This window comes from Callospermophilus lateralis, chromosome 9 (assembly GCF_048772815.1).
Source record: "Callospermophilus lateralis isolate mCalLat2 chromosome 9, mCalLat2.hap1, whole genome shotgun sequence".
In the NCBI taxonomy this organism is placed as follows: Eukaryota; Metazoa; Chordata; class Mammalia; order Rodentia; family Sciuridae; genus Callospermophilus; species Callospermophilus lateralis.
Genome location: NC_135313.1, coordinates 67,626,013 through 67,653,604, shown reverse-complemented (window position 1 = coordinate 67,653,604; position 27,592 = coordinate 67,626,013). Strand labels below are relative to the sequence as shown.

Genomic DNA, 27,592 nt, shown 5'->3' with positions numbered 1-27,592 from the left:
GTGTGAGACAATGCAAGAAAGTTTAGAGATGAAATGATTGAGTTATGAGAGCCTTGACCTAATCAGTGAGTTAATCCCCTATAGGGTTTAACTGGGTGGTAACTGAAGGAAGGTAGGGTGTGGCTGGAGGAGGCGGGTTCTTAGAGGCATGCCTTTGGGATATATATTTTGTCCTTGTTTGAGAAAGCTCTCTGCTTCCCTCTACCACACTCTTCCACCATGATATTCTGTCTCATCTTGAGCCCAGAGGAATGAATTTAATGTGTATGGACTGAGACCTCTGAAACCATGAGTTCCCACATAAACTTTTCCTCCTCTAATTGCTCTTGTCAGGCCTTTTGGTCACCACAGCAAAAAAAGCTAACTGAAAACAAAGATTAAGTAGATTGATTCTGATACTATGAAGAAATAAGCTTGTTGCCCAAAGAAAACAGTGTTTTATCTGGCTTTAAATTTTAGAGGCAACTTAACATAAGTGCATGTACAGGGTATATGGAGAGTTATAGTGAACAATTCCCAAATTCTTTTTTTCTAAACACATGCTCAAATAGATTTAATTTGCTCCATTGGCCTGAATGATGATGTCCATAACAGAACTGAAGTATCTCCTTGTCCAGCAAGACTTGGGGATCAGTACGTTTTCAGCCTTCAGAAGAACATTTTACTCTAAAAAGAGATGGTTGTACACCCTAGAGATCAGTGCTCTATCTGATGTGTGAGGTGGAAAGATTTGCTCCCAATATGTAGGCTCTCTATTCACCTCACAGATGGTTTCTTTTGCTGAGAAGAAACTTTTTATTTAGAATGCATCCCATTTATTGATTTTTTTATTTTAATTCTTGTGCCACAGGAGTCTTATTAAGGAAGTTGGGGCCTAATTCTACATGATGGAGATTGGGGCCTACTTTTTCTTCTATCAGACGCAGCGTCTCTGGTTTTGTTCCTAGGTCCTTGATCCATTTTGAGTTGAGTTTTGTGCATGGTGGGAGATAGGGGTTTAATTTCATTTTGTTGTATACGGATTTCCAGTTTTCCCAGCACCATCTTTTTTTTTTCCAATGCATGTTTTTGGTGCCTTTGTCTAATATAAGATAATTGTAATTTTGTGGGTTAGTCTCTGTGTCCTCTATTCTGTACCATTGGTCTAGCAGTCTGTTTTGGTGCCAATACCATGCTGTTTTTGTTACTATTGCTCTGTAGAATAATTTAAGGTCTGGTATAGTGATGCCACCTGCTTCACTCTTCTGGCTAAGGATTCCTTTAGCTATTCTGGGTCTCTTATTTTTTGCTTTTTCTAGATTAATGGATATAAAAAAGTGGCATATATACACAATAAAATATTACTCAGCAATAAAATAGAATAAAATCATGGCATTTGCAGGTAAATGGATGGAGTTAGAGAAGATAATGCTAAGTGAAGTTAGTCAATCCCCCAAAATCAAATGCCAAATGTTTTCCCTGATATAAGGTGGCTATTCATAGTGGGGTAGGGAGTAGGAACGTGGGAAGAATAGAAGAACTCTAGATAGGGCAGAGGTGTGGGAGGGGAAGGGAAGGGTTTGGGGGTTAGAAATGATGGTGGAATGTGATGGACATTATTATCCAAAGTACATGTATAAAGACACGAATTGGTGTGAATATACTTTGTATACATTCAGAGATATAAATAATTATGCTGTATATGTGTAATAAGAATTGTAATGCATTCTGCTGTCATATATAAATAAAAAATTAAAATTAAAAAAAAAAAAGAAAAAAAAAAAGAGATGGTTGTTGTACTCATGCATGAAATGTCTATGAGGGTCTTTTTCTCCCCAAGTGTTATTTTACTGTGCACACAATAAATAGTATAATAAGATAAAAATGAAATAAAACAAAAACCTTGAAAAGAAACCATTTTTCTCTACACTGTATTGGGTTGTTTATTTTTGAAAGAGAAACCCAACTTAAATCTTCCTCCAAGTATGGAAAAAAAACACTCTTAAGACAATGCTTAGCTTATCAAACACCAGAGTAGACTATTATTAAACTTGATTTGAAGAACCGGTGTTTCATTCTGTAAAAGTATTTTAAGTGGGAGAGATGATGAAGAGTATTACAAGCAATTTGAGACGGATAATAGTGGCATAAGAAAAGAAGTCCAAAAGAGCGTTTGCACCTGGGTCATAGGCTTGAACTCACTGCTGTGGCCGGCGCCAATCAGATGGTGGGCTTTCACTCCTACTTCAGCAAATTTTTCATTTTCAGAAATCCACTGGGAAAGGGCATATGCGCCCTGTCGTGTTTTTGTAAAAATTATTCCTCGTGCAGCTTCCTCGGTCCTGGTATATTGTTCCAATATGGTGTTTCTTAATTTGGTCAGCTTTTCATTTTCATGTTCTGGGTTTTCAGCTAGTTTTTTCAACGTTTTTTTGTTTTCTTTAAGAAATCATTATAATTATTAATATTAATTAGCTTCACTTAGCCATTCTACAACACATATATAGCAAACATCATTTTGTACATCATGAATATATACGTTTCATTGGTAAAGAATAAATAAATTAGTTTTAAAAACTACAATTACACTAGAGAATTTTATGTAGTGATACACTGAGATGTGACTTATCTATCATTGATCTTATGCTATATCTAATATCAGGCTGGTCTGATTAATAAATTCATTGCAGTCATTTTGACAGTAAAATGGATCATCAAGTGGTTGATTATACCATGCAAGTAATCCCTAATCTGGTCACATCAGTTAGGAGTGGGCTTTCTTCTTTGAAAATAAATTTTTAAGAGGGACTCTGGGCTTGCTTACAAGAAGCGGTGATTCGTAGCAAAGAAGTAAACTAGTAAGACTGTTGAAGATATTTTCCTTTGAATCTTACCAAAAAATAAAGTCATGAGAAATTTATCAGTCTCGTTCAACTTCAAAGGTTTTTTTAAATCACCCTCATCTTCATCATCATCACAATCATCGTCATCCACACTTGTGTCACTGTCGTGTTCCACGACTGCAAGCTTCTTCTCTTTCTCATCATTATAGAATGTTTCAAGGTGCTTGTACGCATCCATCATCCTAATGGTGTCATTAATTTGCAGGGCTTCATTGTATTTCCTCAAATGTTCTGCACACACACGGTCTTTGCGATTTCCTTCTCTAGCAGCTGTGAAAGAATACACTGTGTAAGAGAAATAGCAAGCAAGCCCCCTATGACTGTGCTGCAGACTTAAATAAATGATGACTCCAAAATCAGCTTCACCTTCATTTTGAAATGATCAAGGTACCGCTTAAAATGTGTCATGAATTCTCAAAGGGGGAAACAGTTCCCAACTCCCTGACAAGCTGACTTAAACTCTGCATCAGCCAGAAAGTGTACCTGATCCATGCAGGAATGGCATGACAAACCTGTCAGTAGAGCTTGCCATGAGAGACAGCTGTTAGTACTAATCTTCTTACTTTAAATATACAATAAATGAAAGAGAAAACTGGATGAATTGGTATTTCTTTCCTCAGATAAGGGATTAGAACATGTTTAAGCTTGTCCCATACAGAATACAGAAACTCAATTTGATATTCTATTTGCTTACAGTTTGCTTGTGAGTATGTGCTATAATCATCTCAAATCTTGGTGTAAACATGTGATAAACTGTTAGTTCAAACCCAAATTACCTTTTTTTTCCTTTTGAATGGCCCATTGCTCATAAGGCTGAGTTCCAAAATCTGATGTTGGACTCATTTGGCAGTGATTTTGAATGCTTGTCATTATTTTTACAAGTTTCTCTTTAAACGGATCCTAAAAATAAATTATACACTTATTCTTACATATTTATGCTGTTATGGAGTGATGTTATCTTTGTTAAATTTGTTTATATGTTATAATAAATTTGACTGAGAATCTTTGCCTAGACAATGTAACAAGATAATCTCTAATCATGTCTTTGTACATTGTACTTATTTTTTTCAGCTTTTTTATTACCTCTAACATCAAGCCATACCCATACTAACACCATATACCTCTGCTGTAATTTCTAATTTAAAAGTTTTACAGAAGTAAAATTAATGAATGTTATAAATCCTAAATATTAAAGGTAATTTAATACAGGTAAAAGGTAATTCAATGACATTGAATTAATGTCACAAGTACTTGGAAAGTCAACAAATTAAAGAAGCACTTCAAAATTCAAACAAATTTAATACTGTTTTCAATATTCTTTTTATCAAAATAAAAAGCTTAGTTTGAAAAAAGAAAAATATGCCATAGTTTATGCTATATGGTTCCATTTTATAAATTTCAATATCAATCAAAACACATCTTTGGTTTTAAAATCAGGATAGTAGTTCTCCTTGGGGCACTGTGATTGACGGGGGAGGAAGGAATTTTCAGGCACTGGCCATGTTTTATGTCTTTATCTATATTTTATTTTCATTGATGTGTTCAGTTTATGAAAAATCCACAAATTAGTACACTTACGATTTGTGATTTTCTGTGCATGTGTTATACCTTGATAAAAAATGTATAGAAAGTGTATCAAAAAGTTAGTAAGCTAAATAAGAACAAATTCTTTTCAAAAATATCGTAAGAATTTTTTAATGATTATGAGTAGAAACATGCATGTAAACATAACAAATAAAACTGAATGAATAAAAAAGTGAAAGTGAATAAAGTACATTTGAATGTGTGCATACACCTCAAACAGTACTCTTTAAGAATTGAAAAAATTATGAAGGTTGGTCACTAACATTGGTTTTGTGCCTACTACATTTTAATCACAGTATTGTTTACTGCACATATATCATTTCCCTTATTCCCAATATTCTTACAAGTTGTATTTTCAATGTGATTAAGTGCAAATAGCTAAAATTCATCATGCTTTTTCAATTTTACAAAAAATAGTATTTACATAACCTACTGGTCATAATGTCCAAATTGACTCTCAGTTGATTTTTATAATCAATAAAAATATTCATTAGAGAAACACCACTAAATTAAATATTTCACTCCTTTATTATGACAGCATTTTCCCCAAGAAAGTAAATATGCAGATATGCAAATTAGGTAAAATTTCCATTATCATTGCCAACTGTAATCTGGTAGCAACAAAATGGCTCTGTGGAAAGTCAGAAAACTAATCCTGGAAGTCACCAAGAGAGTAAAAAGGATAAAGTTCACTGTCATATCCTTCTAGTTCAGAACACTGCTCCTTAGCCTCATGCCTGTGACCTGTATCCCTCCAAGGCTCACATGTAGCCAGTTACTGAGTTACTTTTCACATAAACTAGAAAACTAAAAGATGAATGGAGGAAACAATTAGCATCAGTGATTTGCTGCCCAATACCAAGTTTTGAAAGAATACAACTTTAACTTGTTTGCAAAACTTTTTAAGTATTATCCAGATGGTCAGTATAAAATAGCCTTTGCCATCTTTTAATTGAATATGGCATTGACAATCAAATAGATATAAAATGTTAAGAACATACTTCTCTGGTGTCATCTGCAATTACAAACTTCTTGCATGGCTCCTTTATTTGGTCTTTGAGTTGCTCAAGGTTTTCTTTAACAGTTTTAATGGTAAATGCATCAAGATTGGCACATATCTGGAGAAGAGATATTTTAAAATGTTCAAACAATTACTTTCCCCTTATAATTGATTCAGTGTTAGTTTTTGTGTAAGGAATATGTAGTATATAATTTGCGGCATAAATATGTAGCATAAAATATCATGTAAGTAGTAAAAAAGAAGCTTCTAAATCAAGTTGGTGAATAATTATAGCAAAAAGTATATTTCTTCTCATCTCTTAAATTCCATTCTGCAGCTGGAAAATTGGACATGAAAAGAGTACAGCAATTTACAGAGATTGACAGAGAATGGAGATGAGATAATCATATTACACAGGCGTATTACAGATCATCTTGACAACCATGGAACACATTACCAACCTCTTCATGTAATGAATACAGTGCAAAGTTGGAAGCAGCCTTATCCCTTTGTGCATAGATTATACTGGAGTTAGTCCCTAATTCCAGTGATAAATTTTATCTTGAAGCCAAAAATTGCACCTTTGAATGATATGTACTCTAAAGATTTTTACTGAATTTAACTCTAAAGGACTTAACACACAAATGCAATTCTTGGGCTACTCTGATTCACTTCACACTTGAGATCTTTAACACTTGAGTGGTTTATATGGCTTCACCATTCTGGGGTAGCTGACAATTTCATCTTTAATGAAAGATCCTCATATTTCTATTTCCCATTTAATTTGAGTAGCTCAGATTCATAGAAAGACACATAACCGAAAAGACACAGAAAGTATTCAGTTTTACCACTCATGAGGTAAGACGCTATAATGTGTGAAATCTATAAAATAATCTATGCACATTTCTATATAGAATAGGTCATTAAGTTGTAAAATATTTGAGAAGGCATTCCGTTTGTCTCAACCGCCCATCAGTTATATCTACTCTTCATAAATGTTATGCTCTTCTGCATCACAGTTATTTAAGTTTTATCACTGTTTTGTGGATTCAGTGTATTTGCCATAGTTACAGCAAAGAGATTTAGTTTAACTGATGATCATGGCATTTGAATTCAATCTTACTTAAAAAGTCCAAGAAACATTGTTATTTGTTTTAGCTTCTTGATGATACGTAAAGTTCATGACTTACTTTTAAAATATGTTCTTCAGCCTTGGCTTGCTTTGTGGCACCTCCAACACCAGGTGAAGCTGTTAGGCCCAATATCTGAGGCAGGGGAATCACTGGTTTGTTTTCTTTTTCCAGACGTTTGTTTTTCAACTTCTGTTTCAAATAACGTCTCATGATGTTATTATAGACTGCTTCTTTGTTGGTGTGATGACATTCATCAATAATAATGAGGGAGAAGTCTTAGAGGAAAATCAAATAGTTAATTTTGCAATATCTGCAAGCTACAGGGAGAGAAGTACCCTGAAACTAGCAAATCAAGTGGCCATGGGGATGTCTTTCTTGGGCAGGAGACTGGCACTATTCTGTTTCAAACTGTAGGAGAAAATCTAATCACACACTGAATCTGAGTATACCTAGGTATGGGATACTATTCACCAAGCTATTCCTGTTACATACTATACCTGTTTAATAGATGGGTTTCAGAAAGTTCATAGATCTAAAGTGTTAGTTCATAGAGCTAAAGTGTTAGGAAGTGCTTTTCTTTTCTTTTCTTTTTTTTTTAAGCACTCAGGATTACCCTTTGGTTGTTTAATAAAATATTTCATTTTGGGTTGGCAATATTTATTTTTATTACATCAACTAAAATTATACATTATTTAAAAAGAGAAAATTTTGTTTTAGGATTGTATTTAATTGTTATAATTACTTTTAGACTTTCCCTGCCAATCTCCTACCTTCTCAACCTGTCCCAGAAAATAGGAAGGATTGTTTTTTCACTCTGCAGAGAAGGCCATGGTTCTAATGGAATCTCTTAACAAATAAAAAAAAAATTGTCAGAAGTAAACAGAGAATCCAGTGAGTGCTTGATTTAGTAATGGTATTCTTATGAAGATAAAAGTGATCTAGAAAAACTTAACTTTTTGTTTGTTTCTCCCAGTAAGTGAAGGGTTTTAGTGAAATCTTAAAACATGAAGGACAATCTAAATGAAGGCTAACTTCTCATCAACATTTTAAAAATTATTAAACTAATACAACCTCTATTGCTATCAATATTATTACTAATTTTTCTTTTTCTAAAAACAAACACTTCTACCAACCTGACAAACTGACACCAGCATCTTCTCCACTTTCTGAATTTAAGAGGGAGTTTTCAAGGATTTGAGCTGTACTGATAATAACATCATAGGATTTGACAACTTCTGGAAAAGATATTTTCAGTTGGGTATCACCACTTAACCCAATAACATGATACCATTTCTTCAAAAATGGTTTGAACTCTTTGAGGAAGAGCTGTTCAGCTAAAATTACCTTAAAAAATGAAAAGATAAAACAAAAAGAGAGAAAGCAAAATCAAAGTAAATGGTATTGATCAAAGGCCTACTATGTGTGAAATATTAAGAGACATGTTTGCCTTATCAGTTAATTAGGCATAACAACCAATCCTTATATTCATCTGTCAATGAATGTTTATTGCATGTTTGTTAGGTGTAGACGTCATATCTGGAACATAAAGGTGTTTGGGATATGGTTAATGGCTTAGAGCAACTCAGTCTAGCTAAACACAATTATCAAGACTAAAAAAAAAATAATGCAATGTAATAATTCTCTTGGTGAAGTGAATACAAAATGACCGAAAAGAGGAAGAAACAACTAATCCCTCAAAGGAAGTATTTAAGAGGGAATTCGAATCTACTCAGCCATGTGTTAGTAAGGACACAAGTTGAAACTGAAATGGGATAGGAAATATATTTTTAATTTGCACAGCAGGGCCAGACTATGAACACTAACAAGAGTATTTTAAATGTAGTGTAACTGTTCATAGGATCCTTACAAGTAAGTGTTGTATAGAGGTGATTTATCCTCAATGTTAGTTTGTGGATCAGGCTAAAAGCAACCTGCCTGAACAATTAGAAAGAGCAGGAAACCACAAGCAAAGAGGAAAGGCATGACTGGGAGCCTGGGTAGGAAGTGAGGAAATGAACTACTGGAACAGCTTTAGTGACTAAGCAAAAACCAAAGAGCAAATACACTTGGCAAAAGGAGGGGTCAACTTTCCTATCTTGTTCAGCTGACTCTGTATGTTGTAATGACTGCTGAAGTTGGCCAGAGCGACACTGCAATGCTTCATATTAGTCGTCACTGGATTGGGGGAGGGTACTTTTCTAATAGGATTTATACACTGGAAGTCCAGTGTTATGTAGTATGAAAGATAGCTGCTGGGAAGCATTTCAAGGGCAAGCCTCAACAAATGCACATTATTTTCCTCGTGATGTGATTACCTGATAGTGCAAACAGTGGAATATCTGCTAATCTTTTTACTTGAGGTGAGTCCCACTTATGTGTTAAATAAGGGCTAGCTGATCTCTCTGGTGGAGAATGGTAGCACACAAAGAACAAGGCTTTTTATTATTATTTATTATTATCCAATAGTAATGATAGAGGCTTCTAGGAATAAATGTCTGGGGAGGGGAAAAGGAAAGAGGTAAAATGGAATCCATGGAAGCAAAGTAGACTTAAAATCAATAATCAAGGTTTGCAAGTGAAAAACATTACCACAGGGTAGAAGGGGGTAATGAGAGGAACTGTCAATCAGTGTTTTGTTTTTTTTTTTTTTCAAAATAAATTCTCTCTGGTTTACCTGCCACAAAATCACTTAAGAGGTTTGGAAAACACAGACTCTTGAGCCCCATTCAAGGATTGCCGCATCTAGGGACCACCTGAGGGCACAGCCCTAAATTCTTCACTTTAGTGAAGCTCCCACGTGACATTTAAGACTTCAAAATGTGAGTGCCACAACTCTTCTGTCTCTCCCACAAAGCCCTCACTGATTCATTTTTCTAGAAGCATTGTTTGCACTGGGTAAGACAACAGGAGTAATCTGAGTCACGAAGATTCTGAAGAAGAGAATGGAAAATGAATGTGGTAGAAAGAAAAAGCAGGTGTCAGAAGCAAAACATCCCTGAAAAGAGCCACTCCAGCTGCTTGATTGTGTGACCTGGATAAGATCTGATTCGTCTCTATTCCTTCAAAAATAAGGGTAATGTGTGGACCTGTCATAGGGTTGTGAAAATTAAATGCAGTAGAAGCTGCCATGTTTCCAGTACTCAGAAAACTTCCCTGATATACCACTTTGCCTTTCATTTGAGTGGCAGAAATAGTGGAAAGAGAACAGGTTTACTTTAGAAGATAAGGGTTCAGTTCTCTTCTCTGATACTTATTGGCTGGATGACCCCTGGAAGGCCAATTAAAGTTGGAGCCTCAGTTTTCTGATGGAAAAAAAAAATGGGATAATTATGACTACCTCATAGAGTCACTGTGTGGTTTTAATGAGATAATGTACAAGAGAGTGCTTTATAAAGTGCAATAAAATATCAATTATAGTATTAGCATACATCTCTCATCTCCTTTCTAAACTGTAGATATCTTGAGAATAGAATGTGCTTTGGATATGTTTTTAAATACACTCATGCTGAATGGCATAATTAAAAAAATATCTGGATCATGGAGTGACATAGCAACTTCTACCCATAAAAGAGGAGTCAAAACCTTCTAAGGAAGCAGCATCCTCTTATCTGCAAAACAAAAACATTGTCACAGGAGATAGCAGGTGTTGGAAGTCCTGATAATCACTCTGGGTGGCATTGACTTCCTATTGAAGGACACAGAGAAAGCCAGATGCAAGTCTGACATGGCTAATTGGGAGGTGTGTGGTCCTCTTGGAGCCTTTTCCTGAGATGTGACAGAGTGCCTGCCAAGACTAATCAAACCCAACTGCTACCCACTTCTGCTGAATCATATGGGGCTACATTATAGCATCTGAAGGAACCTGGGATTTATCTCTCATGATGTTGAAGCCCTAGATAGGAAATGAAAAGTCTGGGAGCACAGGTGGTGTTTTCATTTCTTCCTGCATTTGAAGGCTATAACTTTGGAAAGGATGGAGGAAGGGAGATGAAAATAAATGGTATTAGGAAACATGATTTCTCTTTTCTAGATCAAAGGTTACAGTAACTTCCTGTTAGGCTTAAAAGCAGAATGCAGGTTAAGTTTACTTATTGGACCAGAGATTTCCAGACTCACCAAAAGTAATTAAAGGGAAATTACTCTAAAATTTAAAAAAAATGGAATAGGAAATTATGCAATTATGACATAGATGGGAGAAGTAGTGGAGGGATTTCTAGTATTTCTAGGGAGAAAAACAACAGGGAAGCCCAGGGACTCAAGTTATATCCTCAAATGTTCACAAGACAAAATGCAGTGAATGTGAAGAGTGAGGATGAATTAACATTTAAACATGGCTATAAATGAGCATTCATAAAAATCACCTAGATCTGAGGAGATGAAAGTTTCCTAACTAGAATAAAACACTGAGACAGGAAGTCTCATATAAAGGAAAGTGCATTAGACACGTACAACATCATGAGACCTGAAATGATAGGGCAACATCAGCAATATGAAGAGAGAAGCACAAGTATTTGCATTTAGGTTAAAAACTTAACTGCACAAAAATAAGTTAACTTTAGCTTAACAGATTTTCAGAAGAAAAGGAAATGGGGTTCTGAGTTCATGGTAAGGTGCAGATGAGTCTGTAGTTGTCAAAGCAAACCAAGTCACGGGCTGGGTGAGTGTTATATCATGTATCTCCTGTACACCTCAATGCTAAGACCATAGCTAGAGTATTTTGTTCCGCTCTGGACTCTGTGTTTTAAGAGGGTTCTGGATAAAGTTTTGGAAGAATATGAGAACTAAGAATGATGAAAGGCCTGGAAACCCTGTTATATCAACAATTAAAAGAACTGTGGACATTTATCCCAGGGGACAAAAAGAAAAGTAACAGGACTCACAGGACTCTTTCACGAAGGGCTATGGTAAGGTAGGAGAATTGTGATTTACTTTTCAGAAATACAGAGGAAAAAAATGCAAACAATGCGTGTGAGTTTCAGAGAAGCAAATCTGGATGAATACATGTGTGGCTTTCTAACAGTGTCAGTATGTCAAAGAATGACTGGGGCTGTCTTATAGACAGGAGATCTTGATATTTGAAGTTACTCAGTGGAAACAAGAGAATGAGACTCCACCAAGGAAGAAAGCTGGATCTCAAAGGCCCTGTCCAGCTCTACTGCTCTGTGCCCCTGTGGCCACAGAAAGGAAACACAGAAGTAAATGAATAAAAAAATGGCTCCTAGGTTTTGAGGCTGTATGGTTCAGAGGAGGTGGTATAATTAAAAAGAGGCAGATAAGTAGGGAAAGCGAGCCCTTTGACAGGGTAGATGTTGAGGCTGAGTTTGAAAAACAGCAGAATAGCTAAGTTGTATTTAAAATATCAGTTTAAGTAGCTTTGAATCCTATTAACTTTGTTCTTTCTCTGGATCTGACACTTAACCTATTCTCTGGTTAAAGTGTTTGATTTCATTAGTTACAAAGGTGAGGAGAAAGAATGGGAGAAAGAGTTAATATTTATTGAATCATTATGAGACTTTTTATCAACACACACAAAATCTAATTTAGATTTCAGAACACGGTTATTATTATTTTGTTAATTTTACAGATGAGGCAACTAATTTGTCTGAGATCACACTGCTGTTAGGCAGAAATAGGATTCAAACTTATTCTAAAAAGTAATATCCATCACAAAGAAAATATATGAAAGGTTATAGACAAATAATTTCTAATGCATCACCATTACCAACAATTAAATAAAAAATAAATAAGTTCTCAAAAAGTAAATGTGTAAAAGAGGGTATAAATGTGTAAAGGAGTAGTTTTAGACATAGCAGATATATACAAACTACATTTGGAACAACATGATGGAAATCACTCACCTTTTTGAGTACTGAAAAGCAAGTTGTAACTGAAAGTTTGGGCATAAAGAAATACTAAAAAATATAGGAAGTTTTATAGTCGACTGGTGAATTTTCTGTAAAGAAATTCATGAGAATGGAAAAAAGTCTATTCCTGGTCATGAAAAATATACTCAAATTTATTCCACAAAATGGCAAAAACTAATATCCCCAATCTGCAAATTTATAAATTAATAAATTCTTATCTATTTTAGTAAGGCTCAAATACCTAGATTTTGTTTCACAATGAAGAAAACATATATCTATTAATTAAGATGCCCTTCACATACACTCATATAAAGTATTAAAGAAAAATGGTCACATTTAATGTTATTATACTTACTACATTAACATATATTATACATATGTGTAATATGTGTGTATATTCTTTGAGCATTATTTACCTATTTAGCTGGATATACATAAACCAAATATTCACTTCATTTTCTCTTTATCTTTAAGCCACATTATATATATTCTGGATAAAGAGGACATTTCATATTCAATTGAGGACCAGTGCTTAAAGAGACTCTAAAAGACATTATTTGAGCCTAGATTCCAGGGATATATTGAGGTCATTGATGTTCATATGCAGTGAGAAACTAAACCAATATCAGTTGACCTTAAAATACATCTTGCAAATATCATCTTTAGGCCTAAGTTATAGTTATTTGATTTAATGATTTTATAGAGAAATCCGACTTTAAGCTTTGTCACTTAGTAGAAATACTTATAAAACCAAACATTGAAAGTAAAATAAGTGCTCATTTTGACTTTACATCCAATTGAACTTAATCTCTGTGTTATATTGCTACAAATATTATTATCTAAAGGCTTCAGAATAGTAAAATGAAAAATGAACAAATGATGCCATATTATGTGTTGTCTGAATACCTTATTGACAAGAACTATAACTTTTCCAGGCTCAGATGCTTGTTTCTTTTTGTCCAAGTGATCTCTGGCAATGTAAACAGCCACTCTGGTTTTCCCACTTCCTGTGGGAAGGCATATGATAATATTCTTCCCTTCCAAGGCTGGTTGGGCAACTTCCATTTGGTAAGGCCTGAGCTTCAGTTCTGGCTCAGGGGATGCTCTTTCTGCAAACTCTTCTTCATCTGAAGAAAGTTGAAAAGAGGAAAAATAAGAGGCAATAAAATAATCAAGGCTAGTAGGCCTGAAATTGAATATAGGCCTCTTGTGGTTTAAATTCCTTCTCCTCTATGTCCAAACCAATTCATTTTCTAATTTCTGTGCCAATCAGTGTCAGGTGTCTTCTTAAATTTGCAAAATGCTGGTGCTATATCATGGAAGTGGCTTAAGGAGCAGGGGTACAGGAGTGAATTAACAGCACGAGGGCCTGGGAAGCTAGCAACGTGGGGGGAATGTTTTCAAAGAGTGAGCAAAGCCAAGAACAATTTACAGAAATGGTTGTGGTGCAGGATTGGCAGTTATGTTGTTAATGCATCAGAATTCCCATTTCTTCATTTAGCCAATATATCTTACTTGTTTCTTTGAGCTTTTCCACATGCAAAATCAAGAGAAATTGGGAAAGCAGGATTCATTCATCCCCCTTTTTCTGCTATCACCCTTATTTTTCATTACAAAGAAGATATTACAGCTGATTCTGTTTTCCTTCATTTGTTAAAATTTTATCTGACATCTAAATGACAAAAAAGCATATGTACACAATTTTCCCTTAGTATCTATGGGGAAATTGTTGCAGGAGGCCCTGTGGACATCAAAATCTCAGTTGTTCAAGTCCCTTATATAAAATAGCATAGCATTTCCATATTACCTGCACACATATGCCATAACTTCAAATCATCCTTATATTACTCATAATGCTTAATACAATGTAAATATTATGAAAATACTTGTTATTTTGTATTATTTAAGAAACAATAACAAAAAAAAAATCTGTGAATGTTCAATACAAGCAATTGTTTTAAAAAAACATGTCTGATCTGCAATTGGTTGAATCTATAGTTGTAGAATATGAAGGGCAGGGTGTAAATGTTTGTGTGTGTGTGTGTGTGTGTGTGTGTGTGTGTGTGTGTGTGTGTGTATGTATGTATCAAGTCCTCTCCTATTTGAAGACATTAAGTTATGGGGCTGGGGTTGTGGCTCAGTGGTGACGTGCTTGACTAGCATGCGTGACTTACTGGATTCGGTTCTCAGCACCACATACAAATAAATAAAATAAAGGTCCCTCAACAACTAAAAAATATTTAAAAAAAAGAAATTAAGTTGTGCAGAAGCAATATTTAGTGACTAGGAGAAAAACTTTTCTCATGCTAGCCTTTAATTCGTAGGTTTTCATTGAAAGGTAATAACTAATTTTGTTAATTTAAACTAAATTGTGACTAATTTTGCCATTTAGGTTTGAATTATGATCTTTATTATATCCTTATATGTATATCTCCACAAATTCATATTTCTCCTGAAACCCAAAGCACACTATATTACAAATATTTTAAATTAATATATATATATATATATATATATATATATATATATATATGTATATGTATATGTATATATATTTTAACTGATAATACTGGTAAAGCAGTTGCTAATGTACACTAATTTTAGGAATGTTAGAATGAGATTATTATAACATACATTGGTTTCAATATATATTGTTTATAAGTGACCATTTTAATCTACATTAGCCATGAGAAAAATCTTAAAAAAGTACAGTTTACAAGATGTAATGCAGTAATATAAATGTTATACCAATTTAAAAGTCTATTGTATGTTTTATATAATCACAAGAAAAAATGAAATGACAGCACTTATCAGTACTTTATCACACATGAAATAGTGTTCTTTCTCTTATCAATGGTCACCAATAAAACTAAACTAACATAATCCCATTAATGTTTGAAAACTTGCTGATGGCTCTGTTTCAGCAACTGAATGGTTCTATTTAAGTGGACTTTAACTTGTTGTGATAGTACTATCTGAACAGGTAGGAAATTTCACACCAAATACCACTCAGGAAGAACCATCTATACACCTGGCAGGAAATGTGCCTTCTCTATGGATGAGTGAAGACAGATGCAAGACATTTAAGCTATCATTGGGTCTTCTGCTGATTCATTTAGTATGGTTTTCATGAAAAACTCACAAGATTATCAGCATTTAAAATAGACATTTACACATTTACAAGTTTTCTTTCTATGCTTACGTTGAACTCATAATATTTGTAACTCATTTATGTAAGGTTCAGATTTATTTAAGAACAATATTACTTCTCTACTAAGTAGCTTTTATAAGTAATCAAAATTCTGATATTTCACCTCCACTAAGAGGATATATATCACCTAATTTTTTCAAAAGAACCAAGTTTTTTTGTGGTTGTTATTGTTGTTGTTTGTTTGTTTGTTTGGTGGTGTTAGGGATGGAAAAAGAGGGCACCATAAATGCTAGGCAAAGTCAGAATATTTGAAGCAATGTCAAAACCAAGATCCAGGAGGAATTTATTCTTGCTAAATTGCTATTTAGTCTATGATATTCATTAAAATATATTCATAAATTCTGTTTTGCATTTCACTGTATGCATTTTTGCATAGATGTCTTTAAAATAATAAAATGCTGCTTTCCTTATTTTAGTTGTATGTATTTTTTTAATAATCACTCTCCCCTTTTATTTTTCATGCTTACTTCTATATCCTTTGGTAATAACATGGAACAGTTTTCTAAATCTCTTTCCCAGGAACCTAAAGCCCAATCAAAGGAGTGAGATATCAACATCACTTATGCATATTAGATATTTACTACACTAATAGATTTAAGAAGAGTTGAAATGTTTAAAAGATATCGTGTTCAAAATTTAACTCTAGAATCAAAGTCGCAAATTTTAGTGCTACTTTACTGGTCATGTACCACTTAATTCATTCTGCAATAAATATTTTCTGGGTGCCTATCATGTGCCATGCACTACCAAAATACAACCATTTCCTTAAGGATTTCAGACAAGAAAACTATACTTCTACCGTTGAAATGGGCTAGACAGCTCAGTAACTTTCTATATTTTTGAGTCATGACTAGGAGATTTGATGGGCAGCCCAAGTTTACAAGAAAAGCACAGAGTAGATAAGGAGAGAGAGAGAGAGAGAGAGAGAGAGAGAGAGAGAGAGAGAGAGAGAGAGAGAGGGATTCAATGTGAAAATTGCATCCAACCAAAAAGAGCTGGGTGAGTGCTAAATATTCAGCCTGATTTCTTGCCTTATCACATCCTCTGACATAGGGATGGAAGAATTTATCCACACAAGCAATGAAAAAAGGGTTCCCTCTTCTCTGTCACCAGAAGGAGAAAACTGGGCTGGTATCAATGAGTCAGGAGCCAATTTCCTTTATAAAAGAAATGTTTGCATTTTTGTTTGTTTGTTTATTTTTTGATCTCTCTGAAAAGCATAATTACATCCAATAATAAAAATATCATTTGAAATATTCACAAGCTTTTAATTATACTGTGCCCTCCCTCTAAAACAAAGAATGACTAAAGACCTTAAGATTATATTATACTGTATAAATGGTCAAAAAATGAAATCAAATTGGGTTTAAATAATAATATTCTATTGGAACTACACCATGTGGCAAATTTCATTCTCACATTGATTTTGACAGCTGAGTTATTCTTGGAGAGAAAAGGTCTGTCACTGCATGTGTTCGAAATCCACAAAGTATTCCTTTACCTATAGCATGTAACACAGAAAAATACACCATTCCAGTTGGACAAATATTAATAGGCATTACCTCGAAATAGTAAGGAAACACTTTCTAAATATCAGGCCAGTTTATATTGACAAAAACATTGCTACTTTTTGAGAAACAGTTTATCTTTCTGAAAATGGGAAATGGGGGGGAAAAACCCTTTTATAATATAATTAGAATCTTGAAACTCTAACAGTTACCAGCAATTATGCTTTGTTATGGCATAAGACTTCCTCAAAGAACGTAATGTAATTGTGTTTGTTCACACCTGTGATCCCTGTAGTCCATTATATAACCTTTGAGTGAGAATGAAGGACATGTAGATCTTTTGTTGATCTTTTTGTTGTCGACCTTAAAGGTTAAAATACAATCTTAAACACTGTAATACTTTTCAGTAACTCAATATGTATTTAATGGTTCACCAGTTTACCAAAACCTTTCATAAAATTCAATAAAATTGAATCAATTCAATAGAATTGGTTTCTATTTCAGCTATAGCATGCACCAGAAGGTAAGGAAATTCACAATTTTGTCATTTCAGAATTTTACTGCCCGCTATGCAAAGTAATTCTGTTTCTAAACACTGACCCATCTAGAACTTCAAGGGTGTCTCTTGGAAATGTGTTTGTCTTTGAAAATGTATTTGCCTTTGAAAACGTATTTGCTTTTCAAAAGTAGGTTGCGTTCAGATTTATCACGTCTTTCATGCCACATTGAGGACTAAAAATCAGCAAATACATTTGCTAACAGCTCTAAATAGGCAAAATGCCCTGTACACAGAGGATATGCTTTAAATATTTGTTGAAGGAATGAATATTGTTGAAAAACCCTTACTTAGACAAATAAAAATTAGGATGAGGTCTAGAAGCTTAAAACAACGCATTAATGTATTAAATATTAGCTAGAGTATATTTTGCGTTCTAGTAGCACCAATCACATAAAATAGAAATGATAATTATTACATTTACCAATTTCAGAACAAATAATGAAAAACAAACACAATCCATAGAAGTAAGCCCCTGACAAGTACTCAATGACACTGATGAAAGTAAATACAAAATGAATTAACCCTTTCAACTTACAATTAACATTTTGACAGACATTTGGTGAATTGTTTTCTTACAAATAACTTATTCTCAGGAATTCAGGAGTATGATTGTGAGAAAAGGATATAGAAATAGTCATGGTGGTACCATTTAACTTAGAAAGCTATTAGGGCAGATGACCATGTTTTTATATGTATTTTTTTCTCTTCTGAGCCTATTATACATCTGTATTTCTATGATTCTGACAATGCAGGATAATATAAATTGCACATTTTTTAAGCAGAAAAATCATTAATGAAGGATAAACTAATTTGCTTCTTAGTCAGTTTTCCACTGCTTCTTAGCTGGCCAAATTGCATAGTACTTTCCCTTTGTAAGTTGTTCATTTTAATTATGAATTATTCATATATACCAATATAGAAAGGTATATAATAGACATTTAATAATCCATCACTATACTTAAAAATATCAATATATTAGCTCAGTAGTAATCATGGAATACACATCCAGAGAAGAGACAAAAAAAAAAAAAAATGTGAATCTACCAAACTGAGAAGTTAGGAAATTAGGTAGGAGTGAGTTTTGATGAAGGTGGGGGGATTGGGAATAGGCACTTTCATTTATTGCTGGTGTGATACACAACCAGTAGGAAAAGCAACTTGGGAACTACCTAGCCAAGTTAGCATTTAGTGACCAAAGTATTTTGTAAGCTCTATTCCTATTCAAGAGCTCTGTGCACAAATTGGAACTCTTTTAACTATATGCTTCAGTTCTAGTTCTTTGTTTTAAGAGATGCTGTTTATCATTTGCTAAATGATTATCTATCTTTAGATATCATTATCTAAAGTTACATTCCTCTTACTGATAGTATTAATGTCTTATTTAAAATCTATTTTAATAAAAAGTAACATTTGAGAATAAATATCAAGCTGCATACAGAATTTAGGTGTAGTCAAATGAATCGACACAGATCTCAAAAATAAAACAGATGACACGATTCCATGAAATGTGGCGTGTACCAGATCAAAAAGACAAGTATTGGATCAAAATGAGTTTGGTTCTAAGACTTTTGTAAGTTGTACTTTTAAAGAGAGCCAGTGGCAAAGTTCCAAAATGACTCACTGGAGAGAAGAATTGCTTTAATTGCATAAATACATTAGGGAGGGTATGAACAGCCCCCATGCATTCCACTATATGGCGTCTTATTTCACACTTTTTAAGGTTTACACAACAGTTAGGCAGTACCTGAATCACTTCCCATGGTGCCTGAATCACTGCCCATGTTGCTGTTATGTCCAAGGCTTTCATCTAAGCAGCTGACACTTCCTTCTGCCAAACTTGTGTCTGATTCTGCAAAGGAAAACATTTTAAAATATTTTTAAAATATTTCTGAGAATAAACGTATTTTAACTGCACACCTCTACAGCACACAGTACATACAGTTCAATGAAAGTGGAGAAGGCACACCCAGACAATTATGAATAAAAGGTAAGAGTTTCTGGCAGGCTACATTAGGAAAAATCCTCTATGGATGAGCAGCTGCTGAGTAGTGACTCAAATACATATTACCTACTCAAAGTGCTGTGATCCAATGTAAGAACTGAAGCAAATTCTTAAGGGCTTACGACTTTGGTCATTGCTCACCATGTAGATTTTGCCCCCCAAAAAGAATATCCAAGCTTGATACTAGGTTTCAAATAAAAATACTATATAAAAAGCATTGAAACTATTTTCATGTACAATGGTAGAGAATTAGTAAAATTATATATAAAATTAATAAAATGCATGGATCTACTGATCAGTTATGAAAATATTTCAGTGATAAACATGGATTTACAATATCACAATTTAAAATCTAAAACAAATTCGTTAAAAAAAGTCCCTGAAACCTGGTTTTACAGTGGTACCATGAGCTTATGTGTGGCAGGAAATAAATGTTTTCTTAACTATAATTAAGTTAAGCCTCCATCAAAGAGTTATGGTTAAACATGAAGAGCAAGTGCACACCCCCCACTTAAGCCGATTTTCTGGTTTCAGTAGTATCAATTCTTTTGAAAACCTTAATTTCTTCAAGGGAAGAATTTCTTCAGTACAGTTCAATTCCCAAAACTTATGCAATATCATTCTTAAGGATCAAAATTACCACCAACCTGGTAAAAATCAATGCAGTGGTTACTAATGTAGGCTTTGGAATCAGAAGGACTTGTGAAATTTGCTTGTGAAATGGGTCTAATACCATTTACCTCATAGGATTTGATAACCGTTAAGTAGTATTGGGTACAACAAGTTTTTGGCACAGTAGATTAATTGTTGTTAGTTGGTGATTAGAAAATGAAAAAAAATACCAAGTGGTGGTCTATTACTGGCAGGCATTCATTTACTAGTGTTCTTATATTTAATAATATTTCAAAACATTTATCCATCTTAGGTAATTATCATCTCCTCTTACACTTCCCTCAATGCACTAAGAAGTTACAGTAAGGTAGCCTTTAGCTGTGTAAAACCACTCTCATCTATCATATATTTAAAGCTGGAAATAGAAATTGATGATGAACAGACACATAGCATGTTATCAAAAGAACTTCTCCAAAAAAGATGATACTAGAAACTTTAAGTACACTCTTTCTTTTGAACTAGTTCATTTTTTCAAGTCAGATGAGGTATATCTTCTACACTGCAAAATTACTCTTTTTAGTTGTATGGTTTGACGAATTTAATAAATGTATAGAGTTCTGTAAGATATTTCCATTACCACCCAAAATTTACCTCAAGCCTCTGTAGAGTCAATGTCCTCCACTGTCCCCTGGTTACCATTGATCTGATTTCTGTCCCTACAGTTTTGTCCTTTTCAGAATGTCACATAAATGGATTCATGCAATATGTAAGCTTTGTGTCTTGCTTCTTTAATTTAGCATAAGATGTGTGAGTTTTGTCTATATTGTTGTATCTGTAATTTCTTCCTGTTTATTTCAAGCCAGTATTCCATTGGGTGCTAGTGACATCTAAGACATCACCCCTCCAATTGAGTTAAGTCTATTTATCTTGGGAGATGTAATGGAATTTCAGCCAATACCAATCAAATATGTAAGACATCTTTCTTAAAAGTTAAAAGAAAGCTGATAAGAAAGTTGTAGAAAAATCTCAATGGACATCCATACTGTTTAAGTATATTAGCACAACATAAATATACTAATGTGAAAATACTGTGCTTATCAGTTGTTGTAGATTAGCTCTAAAACTCAGATTTGAGGAATCCCTTATGATCACACGGGAAAACCTGTATATCTCACTGAGAGATTTTAAATATGGCACTTTGCAATTCCCAGAGGTATGTCTTGTTAGAAGCTCAGAGGCGAGTGTGGGATAGAACTGTCAAGTCGAAGAGCATTTTGGGCAGATGTACTGATGAAAAGAGAATATGATTTGTAAGGAAAAGGCAAGGTGTAAAATGAGATGGGGAAAATGTCATTGCAAGGATAATTCTAGATCTAGAAATATAGGCCAAAATTTTGACGCAAAAAAAGTGAATTTTGATGTGCTTTACATTTGTTGTTTTAAATATAGGTAGGATTGAGAACAAGAGAATAACAAAATTACTGGAAATACTAACAGATATAATCTAAATTCTAATATTGTTTTCTAGTAGGCATAATAGAAATGAAAATTGTATTTGATCTTCATTTCCTAAACATTTAGCAGTTAAATCACAATCTTAAACCTGCCCTTTGTACATGTAGAGTCAAGCTTCATTTTAGCATGTGTAAATTTGGGGGGAGTTATTATGTATTGTGCACAAACAATTTATAGAGAAAGTTGCTACTAAAACTAAGATGTTATTAATTAAGTTCATTATATGAATAATTTTGATTTCACAATCAAATCTGCAATGTGTCAGGAAGACAAAGCTCATAGCTTTCACAGATGTAAATTATGTCTTAAGTTCTCAACATTGCTTGTGGTAGATATCCATTAATTTGTTCACTTTCGTAGATGAGAAACCAAGACTCAGAGAAGTTAATTTATCTAGATCACACAATTATGGGGCAGAATCCCCATTTTCTAAATTCAAGTCTAGTGTTCCAGTGGCTGAAGATTGTGTGGAGCTTTGTAAACAAGTAAGCAATCCCACATCCATAGTGTTAAGAGAAATCAAAATTACTTTTTTTTAAAAAAAGCAATAGACATTTTCATTGGAATGTCAAGTTTTGCACCAAACTTAAAATAGAGCTTATCTTTCTAAGAAAAAACAAAAGAAGTTAGAAAAATGATTGTACTTTACTAGTACTTCTAATTCATTGAACTCCCATTAACTTTTCATTTAAGCAACCACACTCATTTTGCACACAAAGGAACACTTCCATCCTGTTGCACAAAATCAATTGTAATAATTCTGTTAGAGATTATTAAAAATGAAAGAGTTCCATTTCTTTGTCATTTTAAGGATATATAAATCTTCAGCTTCTCCACACAAAAATAATTTAGTTTCCTAGGCAGCAAAAATTCTTATGCATATATATATATATATATATATATATATATATATATATTGCTTTCTTAGAAACAGAAGTACTAAAGGAAAGAAATTTAATAATAAAAGAAAATACTTCTCTTTAACAGTGAAAAGATCATACCCAGGAGTTTTCCTCCTGCATTCACTTAAAAAATCATATCTCTCTCTCTCTCTCTCTCTCTCTCTCTCTCTCTCTCTCTCTCTCTCCCTCCCTCCCTCCCTCCCTCTCTTACACACACACACACACACACACAATGAGATAAAAAAAAAGTGCTCAAAGAAAGATTCAACCAACATATTGAGTTTATGTACCAAAAATTTCTACAAGTGACTTATTTTAGAATCATTTTGTGTTGTTCTTTGTACGTTTCAGAGCATGTCATTCTGAAGTTAAATCCTAATAAAAGTCATAAGCACATGATTTTAAATTAGATCATATAAAATAAACTTAATAAGAGGCAGGATGTTGCCATACACCGATCATGCGCTTTGGAGTCCAACAGATTGGTCTTCATATCTGAACATAACCAGTTTTAAGAAATAGTTTTTACTTTCTTATTTATTGTAAAAATGATTTTATTCAATCAAGGAAAACAATCACAGGAAAAATAAGGCTTAAATTATTGTGAAATTGCTGCTTAAAGGAGTGCTGACTATTAGAGTTACATTGTGTAATAGGTTTAATTAACTTTTATATAGGTGTCATTTCCTCTAGAGAAAATAGCAAAGGTAACTATGAAATAGACTAGAAAACAGGAGTAATTTATATCAAACTCGACTGGAATGAAAGAAAACCATGCCTGTTCGAGAAAGACATAGGGTTTTCTGTAATAATTTTGTAAGCAACACAGAAAAGAACAGTTTTGCTCACAGTGACAGGAAATATCTAAGACCAGTCCATAAGTCATGGAAAACTACTGCCTCGTTTTGGAATCCCATCTTGAATATTTTGCTAATATGGCAGGAATATTACATTGAATCCAAGAAATTTTATATTTAACATACCCTAGACCTTAAATGCTTTAAAATATTTAAAAATCATTTAGAAACCAAAAATATTGAAGTTAAAATTTCAAACAACAACAAAAAAACCCTCTTGAAAGCCTTTTCAGATTTATTTTAATGTAAAGTCTGCCCTCTGCTGGAATATGCTATTATAACAAGTAGTAGACAGACAATACGGTTTTTATTCCAAGAGCTAAGGTTCACCAGGCAAAATACAAATTGTTTCTTACTTCTATTCCTTCCAGGTAGTGTTCCTTCTATGTTTAGCCTAGATGCTTGTTTACTCTATCTATACCCTCTCTCTCTCCTTTCTTGTAGGTTCTCTTTCCTAAAAGGTGATTTTGCCTTCCAGAAAGAAATGATGTGAGGGGCAAGAGCCCCTGTGGACACTGAGGAAGAACACCAACAGCTTTCTTCTCCTGAGAATTGGTGCTTCCAAGGCATTTGAGTTATCTCACTTCATTTTTCACGGTAATTCTGTGTTGAGTCTTGTTCTGACCTCATGATGCTTCTCAGTGTCACATCTAGCCACACCACCTTCCCTCTCAGCATGGAACACCAGACTGCCCCAAAAGCCTGCAACACACATTCACATCTGGGCATGCACACAGAGACTGCATAGACTTCTTAAATGTGTTTACTTTCATACTACTAATAATATATATCTCCTTTTTCTTTTGAAAGAACTTAATCTTTTTTTTTTTCAGAAGAAATAGATCACTTTTATTTTCAGCTCTATGTATATGGATCTACACACACACACACACACACACACACACACACACTTTTTGGTCTGTCAGATTTCTCTCTCTGTGCCAGGGAACATGTGTTCCCACAGAATGGAGAGAAGCCACCTCCACCCACCTTGCATATTCTCTCCTGGATCCAAGCTTCTAGGAAATGAGTTCCCCAAAGAGAAAAATCTCTCTTAGAGCCACAGTCGCACATGGCTATCCATGGAGCTCCTCTGCTCCTGTTTATAGAATTTCTACTGCTTAAATATTTCAAACAGAATTTAATTTGAATTGCATGTAATGATTTTGGCTTAAATACTATCATCTATGCCTGTTAGCCTTTGGACATGGGCTAATGCAGAAAGATAGCTATTCAAATATAAAGTTGGAAGGACAGCCACACCCTCTAGAATGACTCCTTCATTCCCTGCCAATCAGTAAAGGAGGCAGAAAGTCTTAGAGTCAATCATGACTGATAATCTGAATACATGGAAGTAAGACTCGGGCTAGAACAAGGTTTAGGGATGGCAAGGTCAAAGAAAAGAGATTGGAAATCTCTTTAACTTTCAGGTGCTCAAACAGAAAGGATATAGGAGTTTAGCAGACCTAAGCTGATGCCAAAGAAAGGTACCAAGAGAGATATTTTAAGGGTGTCCAGGGAATGTTCAACAATTGGTTCCTTGCAAGAGAAAAACTCCACGATTTAATAGTGTTTGCCAATGTCCACAGTGTGAATATTTCCACCATAGCCAGATTCAGGGTGTCAGTGTGATGTCCTACGTGGAGTTGTCACTAAATCCATTCTTCTAATTAAGGACAATGGCAAAAGCATTGTGCTGGCATTTCATAAATATCAAAACAACAAATCATTAATTTTTAACTATTTTTTTAACCTTAGAAAAAACAATTATAAAAATTACCTTGGGAGAGACCCATTCATTCATTGATCTTAAAGGGCTTGTCTCCTGCCACCCTCCTTCACAAATATCCCCCTCTCATTACACTGTTCTTCTGAACACTTTTGAGTTTTTTTTAAATACCTACATGCTTACTCATGATGTTCATGCAAGCCAAAATGTTGCCTGACACATTTGTTCATAAACCAGCATTGGACCATCAAGGCTCGGATGAAATGTCTCATGTTTCTCCTCTGGTAAACTCTCTTGGATTAGCCTTCCTTCTTTCACGAGTTGTCTTGGCTCTCTTCAACCTTTGACATACATGTATTTACAGATTGATTACTCTTTCTCTTTGGGGGGTCATGTGACTTGTTTTACTGAACCAGAATGAACAGAAAGGCTCAAGGTTTAGTTCCTCAATAATACAATTTGACGAACTCACTTCTTTCTTTCTACTACTCTGGCTCTATCCTCATTCACATCCCCAAATAGAGACGGCAAGGGTTAATAATCAAATTAAAGTTAAAATTATCACTTTTGGTAAAACTCTATTTAAAAAATAAAAGGGACTGGAGTTGTGGCTCAGTGGTAGAGTGCTCGCCTAGCACATATAAGGTGCTGGGTTTGATCCTCAGCACCATAGAAAAATGAATAAATAAAATAAAGGTATTGTGTCCCACTACAAATGATTTTTTTTAAATAAATAAAACAACTTTGCAGCCATAAAGGTATGTCGCAAAAATAAATCCAGTCTGAATCAACTATATACAAGGGAGGTTTCTTTCCGATAAAATACCTATATCCTCATCCTCTAGATATGAACACTAACCCTTTTTAGAACTATTATGAAATTATAAGTCATGTAACTGACCTATGTAGCTCAAGATAGTTTTCAAATAAAATACAAACCTATGTAATCTATTAACAAACACCAATACCAGCAGCAGTAATATCTCCCTTTCTTTTAGCTCAAAATATTACGTGCATTTGAATTGCTTCACTAGTACTACTTTCTCAATAGTTAATGATAAGAAAATTTAGCAAGTAAGCATAGATATCTTAATTTGAACCAATCCTGAAACAGTATATATAATTCTGAGACAATATTATTGTATATGACTATAGCAATTATCTTTTCCACTTTGGTCTCAAATGCTACGATATTTATTTCTAGGGATACTAAAAATTCTCTGGATTTCTACAGGTTAGTGCTATAGAATGTTATTCTGGTCCTCTAGTGCAAGGATAAAATTTGTGGCACTTTTACAGAAATTAGTATAGAACAAATCTAAGATTGGACTTCAGTCTATAAAAAGGCAAAACAAAACAACAACAACAACAAAAAGTGCTGTGACAGATTGGGCCAGGGAGAAGGAGGCTGTTTTATAAAGGTCAATTTTTAAACCCCTCCTACAGAACATGATCTATGCAAAATATATCCACAATATATTCCAAAGCATAATGTCACCGGATAAACCTAAGGAGTTGAACATATGGGGGAATATGAAAAAGAAGGTATTAAAGTCTGAAAACAAGCAGGTTGGTAAGCTCATTAGCTGGGGTGGAATTTTAAAATCTTCACGTGAAAGAATATATAAATCAAAATATACACATGCAGTCCCAGTCATGCGCACTGTGTAGTCACACACAGCACACTGCAGTTACGTTGTAATCTTCCACTTTGCAACAGTAAAATCCCTCTTTATAAGTATCAACGCGCCCTCTTCTGGTCAACATGAGGTATTTGAATTTCTGATTCACAACAGGAGATGCAACAGAATAATAAAAGAAATTTCCTGGATTTTTTACTTCAATTCTATGTAACATAAATTTAACTTAGTTTTAAATATTACTTACTTTAGTTTTATTTTTATACAAAAGCATTAATTTCTAAAATGATATAACAAAAGTGTCCAGGTAAAATAACTACTCACTTATAACAAAGCAACAATAGTGGTGAATTAAAAAAATTATATGACATTTTTGCTGAAAACTAGAATACAGAAATATGGAAAACATACAGTGATATGTTTTTCAGGGAAGTATGGCCTGGAGAGACATGAACATTTTCTATAATTTTGTTATAAAATGGCTTCAGAAAGCTGAATGATCACTTTCAGCATTAAAATAGTATTAATGTGTGAGGCATGTTCAAATGTTCTTTAGGAATTATTGTATTAATTTGGAAAATGGTGAATTAAAAA

General features: G+C 33.9%; 1 protein-coding gene across 1 annotated transcript in view; it reads right to left on the bottom strand.

The window, feature by feature from the left end:
- Positions 1–27,592, bottom strand: part of Ifih1 (interferon induced with helicase C domain 1) — a 54,681-nt gene that overhangs the window by 8,376 nt on the left and 18,713 nt on the right. Inside the window, exons 5-12 of the mRNA XM_076866184.2 lie at positions 19,486–19,590; positions 13,370–13,590; positions 7,733–7,943; positions 6,657–6,874; positions 5,468–5,584; positions 3,659–3,782; positions 2,874–3,152; positions 2,159–2,418 (exon numbers count right to left, since the gene is read on the bottom strand). Of these exons, the coding sequence (XP_076722299.1) occupies positions 2,159–2,418; positions 2,874–3,152; positions 3,659–3,782; positions 5,468–5,584; positions 6,657–6,874; positions 7,733–7,943; positions 13,370–13,590; positions 19,486–19,590 (1,535 nt within the window). The remainder of the gene's footprint in view (positions 1–2,158; positions 2,419–2,873; positions 3,153–3,658; positions 3,783–5,467; positions 5,585–6,656; positions 6,875–7,732; positions 7,944–13,369; positions 13,591–19,485; positions 19,591–27,592) is intronic.